The 15,462-nt window shown below is 29.8% G+C and overlaps 1 protein-coding gene across 1 annotated transcript; it reads left to right on the forward strand.

The window, feature by feature from the left end:
* The first annotated feature begins 4,615 nt into the window (after nt 1-4,615).
* Nucleotides 4,616-8,123, forward strand: LOC129310442 (FRIGIDA-like protein 3). Its single transcript, XM_054952281.1, has 4 exons — nt 4,616-4,804; nt 5,593-6,631; nt 6,874-7,043; nt 7,163-8,123. The coding sequence occupies exons 2-4, from the start codon at nt 5,611-5,613 to the stop codon at nt 7,655-7,657; spliced, it is 1,686 nt and encodes a 561-aa protein (XP_054808256.1). The 5' UTR covers nt 4,616-4,804; nt 5,593-5,610; the 3' UTR covers nt 7,658-8,123.
* The last annotated feature ends 7,339 nt before the right edge of the window (nt 8,124-15,462 follow it).

Genomic DNA, 15,462 nt, shown 5'->3' on the forward strand with positions numbered 1-15,462 from the left:
TGTAACTCCTTCCTGCATTTTCAATTCTTGCTGGGAATTTTTAATTAGAAAGTATGCATTATAATCAAGCAAGGCTTCGTCTTTTGTTAACGATGTAAATGATTTTTCAGATATATATTCTTTGCTTAATGTTTAAGCTGATGAGTCAACAAAATATATTCTTCAAGATTGCTCGTCTTGCCAGGATTTTTTTTTTTTTTGAAAAAGGACAAAGTAGATATCTGAGGCCATTTTTTTTTTTTTTTTAAGTTCGGTGACCTTTACAATCCATGCAAGATATTTCTATTTCCTCCGTCACTTTCATTCCTCTGGTTTATTTATATCCTTTAGTGGTTGAGAATCCAAGCTTTGGCAAGGTGGAAGAGACAATTATATTAATTATATCTGGACTTGCCCAATTAATTAGTAAAGAGAAAAAGACAAAAACAAATTATTTTTTCGTTTTCCTTAATTTAGACATTTAGTGCACTATATTTAAATTTGTGATTTTAAATTTTTAAATGATTCATACTCATACAAATTTGCAAATTTTATGTTGAGAGAACCTAATTCATGGATTGTACTGAGCAATTATAAACTGATTTGTACAAGATGTAGTTTCTAAGAGGCTTCTGATTTTTTTTCTTTTAAATATCTAGCTTGAATAATACATGTACGGATGTGAAAATGTAAATCTATTTCTCGTGATTCTTTTAATTATTTTACATTAAAATTAAGATTAAGACTGAAAGTAAGAGTATATTTAAAATTACTTTTCTTTTCCCCAAAAAATACAGTGCATTCCACTAGTTTGGATAGAGTTGGGTTTGCTCCTCCCATCTTTTGCTCCGTTGCAAAGAGGAGGATATATGGACCATCCAGATTAATGTAAATGGTTTAAGTTTAATATTTTTATTTTTATTTCATATTTGTTAAAATAAAATATTTATGAAAGTTATAAAATTTTTTAATAAATCTCACCACTAATATGGATACTTTATATTTGTATTACGAAATAAATATCATAAAAAACTTTAATATTAAATCCACACTATTCATAATATATATGGATGATTAATATATAAAAATTATAAAAAAATTTTATATTAAATTAAAAATTTCAAATTAAATTTTTACTATTTAGATTGATAATAAACATATTTATTAAATTTTTTATAAATTTTTATTTTGATAATATAAATGTAAACTATTTAGATTAGTGATCAGATTTGTTAATTTTTTTATAATTTTTATAAATAATTTATTTTAATAAATATGCAATAAAAATAAAAAATAAAATATTAAATCTGGACCATCCAGATTAATCTAGATGGTCCAGATGACACACGTACATACATCCTCAAGGCAAATAATGAATTTTTTGGACCAACAAATATTCATAATATATATGGATGATCAATTTATAAAATTATAAAAAATTTTAATATTAAATTAAACTATTCAGATTAAATTTTTATTGTTTAGAGTGATAATAAACAGATTTATTAAATTTTTTAAAAATTTTTATTTTGACAATATAAATGTAAACTGTTTAGATCTCAAAGACATTGAATAAAAATTGAAAATAATATCCTAAGTAGTTAGACTAAGAAAAAGTTTGATCAATGCTCATAATTAATGAATATTCGCTTTTGATATCAATTACAGGAAACCATCCACTAAAAGATTAACTTTTCACTTGCCCAACTAACAAAATGTCATATTTGATGATGATGATGAACTATTAGATTTAGTTGTTAATCACAATACAGGAAAGACTACAATGCTTGAGGCATGATTTAATGCTAATGATGATAAGGATGATGATGAGGCTAAGGGCTTAACACATCCTGAATTCTCAACTAAATTTGTTTATAAGAAAGATTTATGTGAGTGGCAATCTAGGAAGTAGGGTTTCTCAATTGAAAGATTATAATATACCCCTCCAGGTAGTGGTGAATTGTATTATTTGCATACCTTACTAACTATCGTGAAAGGCTGTACTTCATATGAGAGTATATGCACCATTGATAGAGTCGTCTACTTTACTTTTAGATATGCCTGTTATGCACTAAGATTATTAGACAATGATAAAGAATATATTGATGGCATTATAGAAGCAAGCTAATGGGCATCTGAACAATTTCTAAGAAGGCTGTTATGCACTGCTCTTGTCTGTAATTCTTTCTCTCGAGCAGAGGTCGTATGGGATAGTACATGGGTTTTCTTATTAGATGATATTGTGTACAAGCAAAGAAATATTACTGGACACCATGGCATGTAGTAATTACATTTGCATTCTTTAATTTTTTTTCTACAATCTAATAATATTAATAGAGTTTATATAAATTATCGTACAATATTGCTGATGTAACAACATTATTTTCACAGGATTACAGTTAGATGATGTTGATTTATGCAACTTTACATTAATTGAGATTGAGAAAATATTTCAATCTAATGGGAAAAGTCTCACAGATTATGAGCCTATGCCTTTACTTGACATGTCAAGCTCGGATTGAGAATAGGCTAAAAAGAAACGAACTAAATTATGATAGGGTTACATTGTCTACTGAATTGGCAAGGTTGCTGCAGACGCTAACACTTGAGCAAAAGATAATTTATGATAAAATCATCAGTGCTATTGCATCTAACAAAGGAGGAGTTTTTTTCCTCTATGGATATGGTGGTACTGGAAAGACGTATATTTGGAAGACATTGTCTGCTTCATTAAGATCTAGAGATAAAATTGTTCTTAATGTAGCATCAAGCGGGATAGCTTCTTTATTGCTTTCAAGAGGACGAATAGGTCACTTAAAATTCTATATTTGTGATAGAAGACACTATATATAGCATAAAATAAGGAATTAACTTAGTTGAATTATTAGTTCACACGTCATTAATTATATGGGATGAGGCTTCAATGGCATATAAGTTTTGTTTTGAAACTCTTGATAAATACTTAAAAGATATTTTAAAGTTTAGTAACCCATTGGTTGCAATTTTTCATTTAGAGGAAAAGTTGTCGTGTTTGGCGGAAACTTTAGGCAAATCATTCCTGTTATTCTAGGTGGATCCAGAGAAGAGATTGATTTTGCTACTATTAACTCTTCATACATATGGGATAATTGTTAACTTCTTACACTAACAAGAAACATGAGACTTATGGCAACAAATAATAAGGCATCTAATAATTATATTCAAGATTTTACTAATTAGATTATCTTAATTGGTAATGAGACTGTTGCTGGAGTTAACAAAGGATTCGTGGACATTAAGATTCCAACTAATTTGTTATTGGATGATTTAAAAAATTTAATAAAGTTTATTATTGATTCAACTTTCCCAAATTTCCTTAACAATGTCAATAATTTTCATATTTTAGAGATAGAGCTATCTTAGCCCTTACATTGGTTGTGGTTAAAAAAGTAAACAAGTACATGTTATCCATGATTTCTGAAGAGGAAGTTGTATACTTGAGTTTTGATAGTGTTGTAAAAGATGATGGAGACATAAATTAACTCAATGATTTGCACTTTATAGATTTTCTAAATTAAATTATGATATTAGGACTTTTGAATCATGAAATAAGATTGAAAATCAGTGCCCCAATTAATTATTTTGATGCGAAACATTGAAAAGTCTATGGGGTTGTTTAATGGTACACGTCTCATACTTGCAAAAACTGAAAAATATGTTATTGAAGCTCAAGAAATGTCTAAGTCAACTACATGGATAAAAGTATGTATATCTCGTATTGCTATGTGTCCATCTGATTCTAGATTTCCATTTACTATGAAAAGGAGGCAATTTCTTATGATACTGGCTTTTGCAATGACCATTAATAAAAGCCAAGGTTAGAGCCTGTATAATGTCGGTTTGTACTTGCCTCGTTTTGTTTTCACGCACGGCCAGTTATATGTTATTATTTCTCATCTTTGAAACAAGGAATGTTTAAGAATATTGGTTCTTGATATTTTAATGTTTATAGGAAAGTTTTCGATAATTTAGTCTAATTAATTATAAATTTTTATTAATATGCTTATTATATTCATTCACATTGTGTTCATTTAATTTTTACATTGACTTAATATTAATGTGCATATTTAACATTAAAAATAATAATTACATGGCCCCACTATATTCAGGATGATATGAAGTATTAGAGATGACATACTACACGTTATTCTTTTGAAAAAATTTTTTCTACAAAATTAACACTTAATTGTAAAAACTTTAGTTTGTCATAAATGATAGATATTTCACTTATTAAAAAAATTATTATATATAGTCCATGCATCACACAGGTACTTTATTAGTTTTAATATTAAATTAAACTGTTCAAATTAAATTTTTATTTATTAGATTGATAATAAATAAATTTATTAAATTTTTTATAAATTTTCATTTTGATAATATAAATGTAAATTGTTTAAATTAGTGATCAGATTTGTTAGATTTTTTAATAATTTTTATAAATAATTTATTATATTAAATATAAAATAAAAATAAAAAATAAGATATTAAATCTGGACCTTCCATATTAAGCTGGACGGTCCAGATGACACACGTACATGCATCCTCGAGGCAAATAATGAATTTTCTGGACCAACAAATAACGATTTTTTTTTTTTAGTGAATTAATTTTGTCTTACAGTTATCTTCGATTAACCGGACAAAAGCATCAGAGGTGAACTGAATCCATGAGGCTGACCTATCAACTTGCAGTTGAAATTTACGGATTCTAATCGTTTCGGATCCCTCTGCTTCGGTTTCAATAGCCGTCTAGGGTTTTGATGTCGTGTAACTGCTTACTGTGGTCGAGGTATGCTTTTCTATTCTAACATTTGCTTCACTCCATTAATCCATCAACAGGTCTTTCCTCTCCCGTTCTTTTCTTGTGAAACTGCAGTTTCAGAGTGTTCATCCGTTTGTGGTTTGTTTGTTTCCCTCTTGCTGGATTCAGATTGTTTGCTTCTGCAGCCAAAAAAAACACACACACACACACACACACACACACACAAATGTAACACTTAAATGATGTCTCGTGAATGAAAATCTCGTTAAGCACGTATGTCATTGGGTATGTTCTGTTTGGGCTGCAAGAAAACTTGAGATAAAGTAGCCTTTACTGTCGGGGTTTATGTTTACTGCATTAATTATTAAATTATATATTTGTTTTTTTAATGAGATTTTTAGAAGTTATTTTTTTTTATTCTCGTTGACAATCATTTGTTTCTCTTTCTTGATGAATCTATTTGTATAGTTTATTTTATATACTGACTTATAAAATAGGATGGTTACATCTGATAGACTAAAACTGTTAATCAGATTCGAAAAAAATCAAGCTCAATTGGCTGCAAGAATATGCATACTGTTAGGAGTGGTACCTTCTAACTGATATTACTGGAAGTACGTTAAGATGTTATATTAAACACAGGGTCACACTGGAGAATGATGTAACTCATTAAAAAAAGAATAGAAAGAAAATTCAATGCTAAGGAAGTAGTGGTGAGGTTTTTCTTTCGGTCAATTCATCAGAAATTATTGTTAGTCTGATGCTCCCATTATCATTTCTAATGGATCTAATTATTAAATTGAACTTTATTCAAGTTCTGCTGGCCACGTTTGATGAATGCTGTCATGGAGCAAGGCAAGGAAAATGACGCATCATCTCTGATAGAGCAGCTTGGTCGTGCATTTCTTGAACTAGAAGCTCGCAAGGATGCTTTGGAGGGTAACATTCAGTGGGATGAAATTAAGCAGCATTTCCATGGTCTTGAGATTGCTTTGAAGAAGAAACTTGAAGAGCTTGAATCTAAGGAGAGGGATTATGAAAAGAAAGAAGGAGAAGTGCGTACACAGCTTGCAGAGAGAGAGGAAGAGGTTGCTTCTAAAGAACAAGACCTTTTAGATCGGGTGCAGGAGCTAAAAGACACTGCTGTTGCTGCCATTGTAGAGGCTCGTGGAAGTCACCAGGCAACATCATTGGAGTCTGTAGATGAAGGGGAGAACAAAGATAACAAGGTAAGAAGTTCTTTTGGTGATGAAAATTCCCAAGAGGATGATTTTCCGTGTAGATTGGGTGAGAATGAGGTTAAGCCACGTCCAGAGCTGACACATTTTTGTGAGCAAATGGATGCAAGAGGTCTTCTGAATTATATTGTGGACAATAAAAAAAATATTTCTGTCTTTCGTGAAGAACTGTCTATTGCACTTGAAAGTGCAACTGAACCAGCCCACATGGTGCTGGATTCACTGGAGGGGTTTTACCCCACCAATGAAACCACCCAACTAGGAGATAAAATGGATGCTGCCCTTCAGGGCATGCGCAAATCCTTTATTATAATTATGGAAGCCTTGGCCACCTTATTGGCAAGGGCTGAGCCAGATACTGATCACCTTCTGAACCCTCAAACCAAGCAGCAAGCCAAGGCAATTGCTGATGAGTGGAAGCCTAAGTTGGCTAAAGTCACTGATGCTGCCAATAGAAATTCATTGGAGGCAGAGGCATTCTTGCAGCTTCTTGCGACTTTTAGGATTGCCTCAGAGTTTGATGAAGAAGAACTCTGCAAGCTTGTTCTTGCAATTGCTCAACACAGGCGGGCTCCTGAGCTCTGCCGTTCTCTTGGGTTAACTCACAAAGTGCCAGGTTGGTGTTCTTTCAATTAACTGGCCTGTGAAGTCTGCAATGAAGGATTATCCCATCAGATGTCGTCCTTAACACTGGCTCTAGATAACTAGTTTCATTTAGAGTAACGTAGCTAATTAGATTTCCTGAACAAGCATAGACATGTGCAACGTATGCTGATTTAGGTGAAATTTCTACGAGCTAAGAGATGTTAATATGATTGTCAGATGTTGATTTTTTTTCCCCATCCTTTGTTTATGCAGATTTAGTGGAATTACTAATCACTGATGGGAAACAAATCGCAGCTGTACATTTTATTCAAGCCTTCCAGCTTAAGGAAAGATTTGCCCCTGTGCCCCTCTTGAAGGCATACCTTAAGGACCTGAGGAGAAATTCACAAGGAAAGGTCGGAGGTAGCGTTGCTGGTGAGAAGGTATGCTTTGATGGGCAATTGTAGTTTAAAATGATTGAGTGAACGTATGAAGTTCTCTTGTAGTTCTTGTTCCTAATCACTTACTATAAGGTTAAATGTAATTTGTCATTTACATGCAGGATGACGCTAATGCTCAAGAGCTTGCGGCCCTTAAAGCTGTAATCAAGTGCGTCGAAGAATACAACCTTGAATCCGACTACCCACTTGATCCACTTCAGAGGAGAGTTGCTCAGCTAGATAAATTGAAGACAGATAGAAAGAGAGGTGGAGAATCCAGCAAACGTCAGCAACCAAAGAAGCCAAAGGCCAATGGAGGATATTTCACATTCCGTCCATCAGCTGCTGGCAGCGCTGCAGCATCTACCATTTTAGGTAGGCGGCTTCCGCCTGTTAGAGGAGCGTATTCAGGGATTCCGGGCCAGTATCCTCATGCAAGCGCTATTACGTATGGATATGATTATCAAGTTCCTGGCCAATCCATATACTCGCAGCAGGTAAATGACCAAAGATTGCCCTTTTATCCTCATGATGATAGGGTCGCTGCTCCTTCTAATTATGGTAGCTACATGGGTGGTAGCAGTGGTGTCCAATCATCTCACCAACCTTATATGTAATTTCGAGTTTCAAGCTTTGTGCGAACTGGGAAGGAAAGCCAGGAGAGATGGGAGGTTGAGCCTTTGGTTGTTTAACATCTTTCGGCCGTGTGCCTTCTCTGCTCTAACATCTTTCTGGGTTTCTAATGTTTATTTACTTTAGGAAAAATATTTTCTTGGCCTGTGCTTTTATATCTACTCTCATGGTAAGAGATAACGCTGTTATGCCCATAATAGTATGAAGTTAAGAGTGAAAGTTTCCGGTAGGAACTACTGAAGCGTTGGTTTTGGGAGGGGGGGGGGGATCTTAGATATAGGTATTTACTATTTTTCATTTATATTCTACCTATTTAGACAAATTCGAAGACTGGAGTTTAGAATTACATCACCCTTACCTCTCTGTCTCATCTTCTCTTCATCAAGACACTATTTGCTATCATGTTTCACCTATATTTTAATAGAGATACATAATTCATGGACTCTAGCATATTAATAGAGGTATGTGTGTATATAAAGTGTATTTTGATTCTTTAATTTTACATAAAGTTTCAATTTAATTTCTTAATTTTATAAAATATTTTTTTAGTCTTTTAATTCTAGCACTCTTAATTTCAAATAATCTTTTCCATATCAATTATTGTTATTTTAAGAAAGGTCAACTTAATATATCAAAATTTGAAAATAGTTTGTCAATATTTTAAAATTCTTATAAAATTTTTTTATGATGAAATTAATAGTATTAAAATTAAAGGTTTGTATCTTATAAAATTAAAGTACTAAATTAAAACTTTAAGTAAAAGTAAAGGATTAAACGTATATTTTAACTTAAATATCAAATTATAATTTGACAAAGATAATATGATATGAATGTAGTCAAAAAGAAAAATAAAAATTTTAACTATAATCTTGAGGAAGAATTGGTGAAAAATATTTGTTTGGAAAGAAAATTGTACCTAAAAATTAAGCATTAAACTCATAATAATATTAAAAAGATGGAATAAATGAACTAAAATAGCCCTCATCCATTCAACATTGCTCTTCGTTTGCATTCCAAGCTCCCGCCTTCATCTGTTGCCATCCCCTATCACTCACTTCATCGTCTCCAATGTTGGCCTACCATTTTCCACCTACGTGGCTCATCTTTTCACCAAGCTTGCCCATTGTTCATTTTGATTATGTCTTCCCCCAATCTATTTCACTCATTCTTCCTTCAACTATCATTGATTGTGTTTCTCTATCAATTCAACGTCTTTTCCTCATTACTAAACTCCATCCACTGTTGAGTTTCTATAGGATGGGTTTTTTTCAGAGCTGAAAGCCTCTCTCTGTTAGATGCTTTGTTGATTTTTCATCTTTTGCTTTTTATGAACTTCAATTTCGATGCCAAGGTTTTTTGGAAGAATTTAAATAGGAGCAAGAACTATAATTAATAATTAGAAAGGGTTTAGGCACAAGGAAGTGACACTCGAACTTTATGAATCGTGAATACACTAGTATGTTTCGCAAGATGGAATTCAATATGTTTGTGATTATATTGTTGCCACATAATTAGTTGTAAATGTCCCACTAAATAAATATTTAATCCCTAAAATACACCATTTTCAACAAAATTGAGAACATCTTTAAAAGGAATTGCTATTATATGTTGCTTGTATATTCATATTGTATGGATAAGGAGTAGTTTATTGAGTTTTTGGATGTTAATACAAGTGGTACCACACATCATATATACCGTAAAAAAAATTAGATTTAATTAGTTGCTATAATTCCTGTGGATGGGAAGAAAGGACTAGCTGGTGTTTGTATGATTGAGCTTGGACGCATCGTGGGTAAGAATTTTTGTGAATTAGATATGTTTCTTTTTCATCCATGTTATCTTGGTTAATTCATCACATGGGAGTATTTTTTTTTTTCGCTTTTACAAGTGACATTAAATATATTGAGGCTTTAAAACAATTGACCTTTTCTTAGTTATGTAAAGAACATTTGGCAAGTATTTTTGGTTCTTTTTTTTTTCAACTAATTTTGTTGTTTGGTCATCTATTTTTGGGATCTTAATATAACTTTCTTGCTTCATAGTTTCACAATTTTATAAATATTATTGTGTAGTTATTGGCCACTTTTTTGATAGCATTATTCTTTGTTGTTGATTAACCTTCATATGGTTTTGATTCTGGTTCTTAATTGGTTCAACAATCATGATATAATTGTAAACCATATATTTCTAATATAATTGTAAATCATCTATTTTTGATATAATTGTCATATGTTTTTATTGTCTGGAGCAAAACTAAAAGCAAATCGTACAATGGAAATTGCTTTAGCTGACACAATTTATCAAATTGTGTTGAGAAAATATTATTTGATTTACAATATGAAGTTCAAGGTAATGGTTTAGGAACTAAAAAATCTTCTAATATATTGTTTAAACATTAGAAGAATGGTTTGATTATTAAATATAGCCACTTATAAAATTTAGCACTTTGAGGCGTAGTCTATGTAAAATTTCAGTTGTTATTGCACTCTTATTTTCTAGTTTTTATATGAAATCCTAAAAAGTTATTTTACTGCTAAATGTTTCTTGTATTTTTGTACAACTTTTGTTGAAAATTAGGAAAGAAGCAGAAGCAGGATCTTTACCTTCTAATGTTGTTCCTGGAATGGAAGAATTGTACAAGAACTATAAAAGTATAGTATGTACGTTTTTGTTGATCTTGTTTATTCAAATAAATCTGTGCTATATTTCAGATGCCTGGTTTTAAAATATATGTGAGCTTTCCATTTTGTCATATGCATACAAAATACAATCATTTTGTTTGAAATCACTTTATTTTGCAATAAATATAATGTCAATGAAATACTTGACCATGATCTTTTTGACTAAATCATTCCTAACATTATAATTATAATAAAATCATTTGCTAATGTTGGAGATGGATCAAGTTTTGGAATTTCAAATGTTACAACTTATCATGCTTCTCATACTTAAGTGTTTCAAAAATAACAATAATAACTTTTGATGAGACATTTGATGCACGTTTTATATTTTTTTAAACCTTTGCAATTATAATGCAGGATTTTCAAGATGATTATACAAGTGTAAATGATTTTTTTTTAGGATAAGTGTAAAGTCTAAACTAGAGAATTATTTAGATGAATCAATACTCAAGCCTTGTAATTGGATAATGATACTTGGATGATGTTATTATAGATTTGTTGTGGATTTACTTAAATATATTTTTCTAAACTTAATTTTATATCTAATAGTTTTTTATTATAAAAATATTTATTAAGTATTTAATTTTTTTTAAAAAAATACTATGGTTGAGGCTAGCAGGGCCAGCCTTTTAACCTGAAGGGTTAAGGTAGAGTTTCAAAAAATATAATTTTAAAGTATTTTTGGGCATTTTAAATTTAATTTTTTTATGTCCTACTTTTTTAAAAGCAAATTTTATAAGGTCGGGTTAACCTTAACTCATGATTTTATTAAAAAAGGTTGAAAAGTCAAAGTTGGCATGTCACCAAGTGTTATTAGAAAGGGTTGGCAGTTTCCACATCCACACGTGTCTACTTAGTATAGACTCTTGACATTGGTGCAAGTGAACTTGGAGTCATTTTCTTGCTGATGTGTTTTATGGCAAGTGAACTTTGACATTTCGACATGTTTTAGTTATGAGAAAGATATTTCTTGCTGATTAAATGTGAATGAAGATATTTGGACCGACTTTTGATCTATTTTGATAGAGGGTTATAAATCATACAATTATTATTTATATCCCTATAGTATTTTTTTAGTTTTTGCAATGGTTGTTTTTCCATGTGAAAATTGTCCAACTTAACTATAATATTAATGTATTTGTGTGTAATATTTCTTGCTTTATGCGTCAACTTACAATTTAAAACTAAAATTTCATCCCAAACATCTCTCATACCATCGCTTTAGATATATCCTAATTTATTGTTATATACTTTATTTGGGCCACATAAATCTTACCTAAGGGTGTTTAATTTATATCCATCTTAATTAGTCAAATTTTGGTCTTGATCATATCGAGACGAGTCTCGTTCCGACTTAAAAACAATCGAGACGAAATTTTACGAGATGAGATGAGAAAAGGATTCAGGAGAGGACGAGACATAGGATTACCCTGTCCCATCTTGTCCCCTTTTGAATATTATATAATTATATATTATTTTTTATTTTAAAAATATATATTAAATATATCAATTATATATTTATATTAATTATAATTTTAATTCGTGTTATTCTTATTTAAAACTAAAATTTTTTCCCATTAATAATTTTAATGGCACAAAGTAAGCAGTACAAGATAACATCCTTTTTTTTACAATATATTAACCATATTAATACAATTTATTTTTATATCTACCTATTTAATAACTTTTATTTATATTGTATTTTTTGTATTATTTTCAGAAGAGTTACTAGCTTAACATATTTCAACTAAAAAAGAAGAACAATGACTTGATGTTGTATCCGACTTGTCTATTGTTGTTGCTTTTATAATTTAGAAATTACTTGTAATTGCTATTATAAGGTATTGTGTCTCATGCATACTTGACTTTAAGTTATACACTTGTAGTTATGATTGATGTAATTCAATAATTACTATAATTTATGTGCTCATATTGTTTTGATTTTAACCTCACTATGTTATATAATTTAAAATTTTAATTAATAAATGTTATTATTCAGGCATTTCTCTCACATTGTCTACTTTATCTAGACGGCAGAACGTCCCAAACTCATCTCGATCTAATTTTGATTTCTAATAGGATGGAACGATTTTCATGACAAGATGGAACGAGAGACAAAAAATTCAATTCCAATTATTTTTCATTCTAGTCCCATCTTGTAAACACCTATAATCTTACCCAATCAAAAACATAGAGCATTAAGGATATGTTTGGTGTACCTCTTAATTGATTGAGGTTGGAATGGGTAAAAAACTCATTAACATCTTGTTTAGATAACCAAAAAAAAAAAAAAAACTAAACAAGCGGTGGCCTGGTGGGACTCAAATGAGCGTTCATTCTAAAGTAATCAAAGGGAGCTTTCATTCCAACAAGCTGTCAATTTTTTTCTCTCTTTTGTTTATCTTCACCACCTTCGCCTTCCGTGAATTTTTTGTTTCTTTCACACGTTACCTTCCTCTCTCTTCCTTCACATATATGGCTCTTCGCCAACCCACTCAAAGAATCACAGCTTCTTCATCTTTTGAGAATCCACTTAATATCCTCTCTAGCACTCCTTGGTTGGGATCAGATGCAAACAACTTGGGTGCAGTGACAATGCTAAAAATGGAGAGTGATTGTTTCAAAAAACCAATTACAAACTCATTCTTCATAAAGAGAACCAAAAAAAAAAAAAAATCTTAGACAAGCCCAGTGAATAGAAAGGAATAAAACTTGAGTGAATATAGAGAGAAATAAAAGTCGATGGAGAAAGAGGAGAGAAATGCTAGGTGAGGATCCGAGGCAAGATGAGGATGATGAGGAAATAGGGAACTAGAAGGATAAGAAGATTTTTATTTTTAATCTACTTTTTTCAAAAAAATTATAATTTTAAATTTAATATTTTTTTTCTAAAAAATATCAAATTAATCACAAAAATATATACAAAAAATTCATATTTATTTTTGTCATTATATATTTCAACTATCTTTTAAATCAAATCATTGAAACAAATTTCAATTTGTTAAATTGACTTTTGAAAAAAAAAATCCAAACATAAATTATTTTAAAATCACATATTTTTTTTTATAATTTTAATTTACTAATCTCAGCTAATTTCAAACATCAGTTGTAAATTTTTCAATCTAAATATACACTAAATAGTTTTTATCATTATTTTTCTAATTACCCTCTCACCGTTTAAAAATATAACGCATTTTTATATGATAATATGTTTAAAAATATAAGATATTTTGGTCTTTCAATATGCAATTAGTGATGATTTTTCAAAAATTTTCTTAATTAATGGGTGTAATTAATAAGATTTCTCATTAAAATACCATATTAAATAAAGATAAATATAAAAATAATGTGTAACTAACTCTTTTGGGTTATAATTAGAATATTTAATGAAGATATAATTAGAAAAATGTAAGATTTTTTTAACAGATTAAGGTTTTAATTAACTTTTTTTTTATAACTGTAAAATTGTTGCAAACGTCTTATATTGTGATTTAGTATGTCCTAATTATGAGACTCGGCCTCATATTCTTTAACACAAAATCCTTTATAAATAATGAAACTATCATCTTTTTTTAAATTAATGGAAAATTACAATTTCTTTCATATTTAATCAACCTTCTTTATGCGTGTAAAATATTTCATCCGGCCCCCTATTATATGACACCTCATAGAAGCATTGCTTTTTGTCTTTAATACAAGGCATACTATTGCGTAGTAATTATGTTTTTTCATTGTTACTCTTATTTAAAATTAACTGTGAGAGTAATGTAATGTAAGTTTAAAATTTTTTCATTATTTAAGTAGGAGTAAAGTTAAAAATTTATTACAGTTTCAAATTAATATTTTTTAATTTTAGTAAGGTAATTGAAAATGTCTTGTTAAAGGATAGGAAGAGATCTGTAGGTAACAATTCTTTATAATATCAACTGAAGAGAGTTTATTAAACAGGACAATTCAAAAAAAGGACAATTTTAACTATAAGATCAAAGATGTGACTTAATTATAAGTGGATCAAAAAAAAATTTTAAAATTTCAGTTTAATTTAGAAGGATTGAAGTGAAAATGATTTTAATGATAAAAAAATTAAAGTTTTCTTCACTTGTTAATTTCATCCAAGATGTAAAATCATTAATAATTAATTTTTTTTATTTTATTTATTAATTTATTAATATAAATTATAAATTACATCATTTTATCAGCAGTAACATCAATTATTAATTTTCAGCTTTATTTATTAATTTATTAATAACATCAATTGTAAATTACAATACTTATTAATAATTTACAACTGATGTTGGTAAATTAACAAATAAAATTAATAATCTAATAACTGATACTGTTGATTGTGATTGAACAACTGATATTCCAGTTTTATATTGGTAAATTAACAAGTAAAGTAAGAAAATTAATAATTAATAATTTTGCATTTCGAACAAAAATAAAGAGTGAAAGATATTTTAATTTTTTAACCATTAAAATTATTTTTACTTCAATCCTCTTGAACTAAATTTAGGTTTCAGATTTTTTTTGAAACAAACTAGTAATTAAGTCAGATTTCTCTAATCTAAGTTGAAATTCTCCCTCAAAGGAACTTGCCTAACAATGCTGATTTTTCTTTTCTAATTAAAAGGGGCTGAGAAGATAAAGTTCAAGTTTCCAACACATCACATAGGTTTACACAAAACCGAGGGCGAGGGGAAGTAAAATATGAAGAATGTCTTTGTAAATTATGATTCGACGCCTACAATTTTGAATAAAATTAAATTGCTGGGGGAATTAACCTGACATATTATGGAATTTTGAAACCCAAAACGCATGTTTGTCCATTCTCTACTCCAACTACCTTTCCTTTCCTTTCCTTTTTTGCTTTTAGCATTTATTTGATAGCCTCTTTCTTTTACTTACTGTCAAGCAGCAATTCAACTTATTTCTTTTCTTGAGATTGTTTAGCTTAATTTTCAGGTAAAGTGTCCTCATATCGGAAATTTCATTTCATTCTCGTTTCGTGTTGTCTGTTTTCGTTCGTTGTTTCCGTCGTTGGTCTTTTTTTTTTCCCCCGACGAAAAAAAAAAAGATAAAGAAATAAAATGAGTTATCGTCGTCAACAC

This window comes from Prosopis cineraria, unplaced genomic scaffold, assembly GCF_029017545.1.
Source record: "Prosopis cineraria cultivar Desert tree isolate PC_DT_omini unplaced genomic scaffold, ASM2901754v1 PC5, whole genome shotgun sequence".
Classification (NCBI taxonomy): Eukaryota; Viridiplantae; Streptophyta; class Magnoliopsida; order Fabales; family Fabaceae; genus Prosopis; species Prosopis cineraria.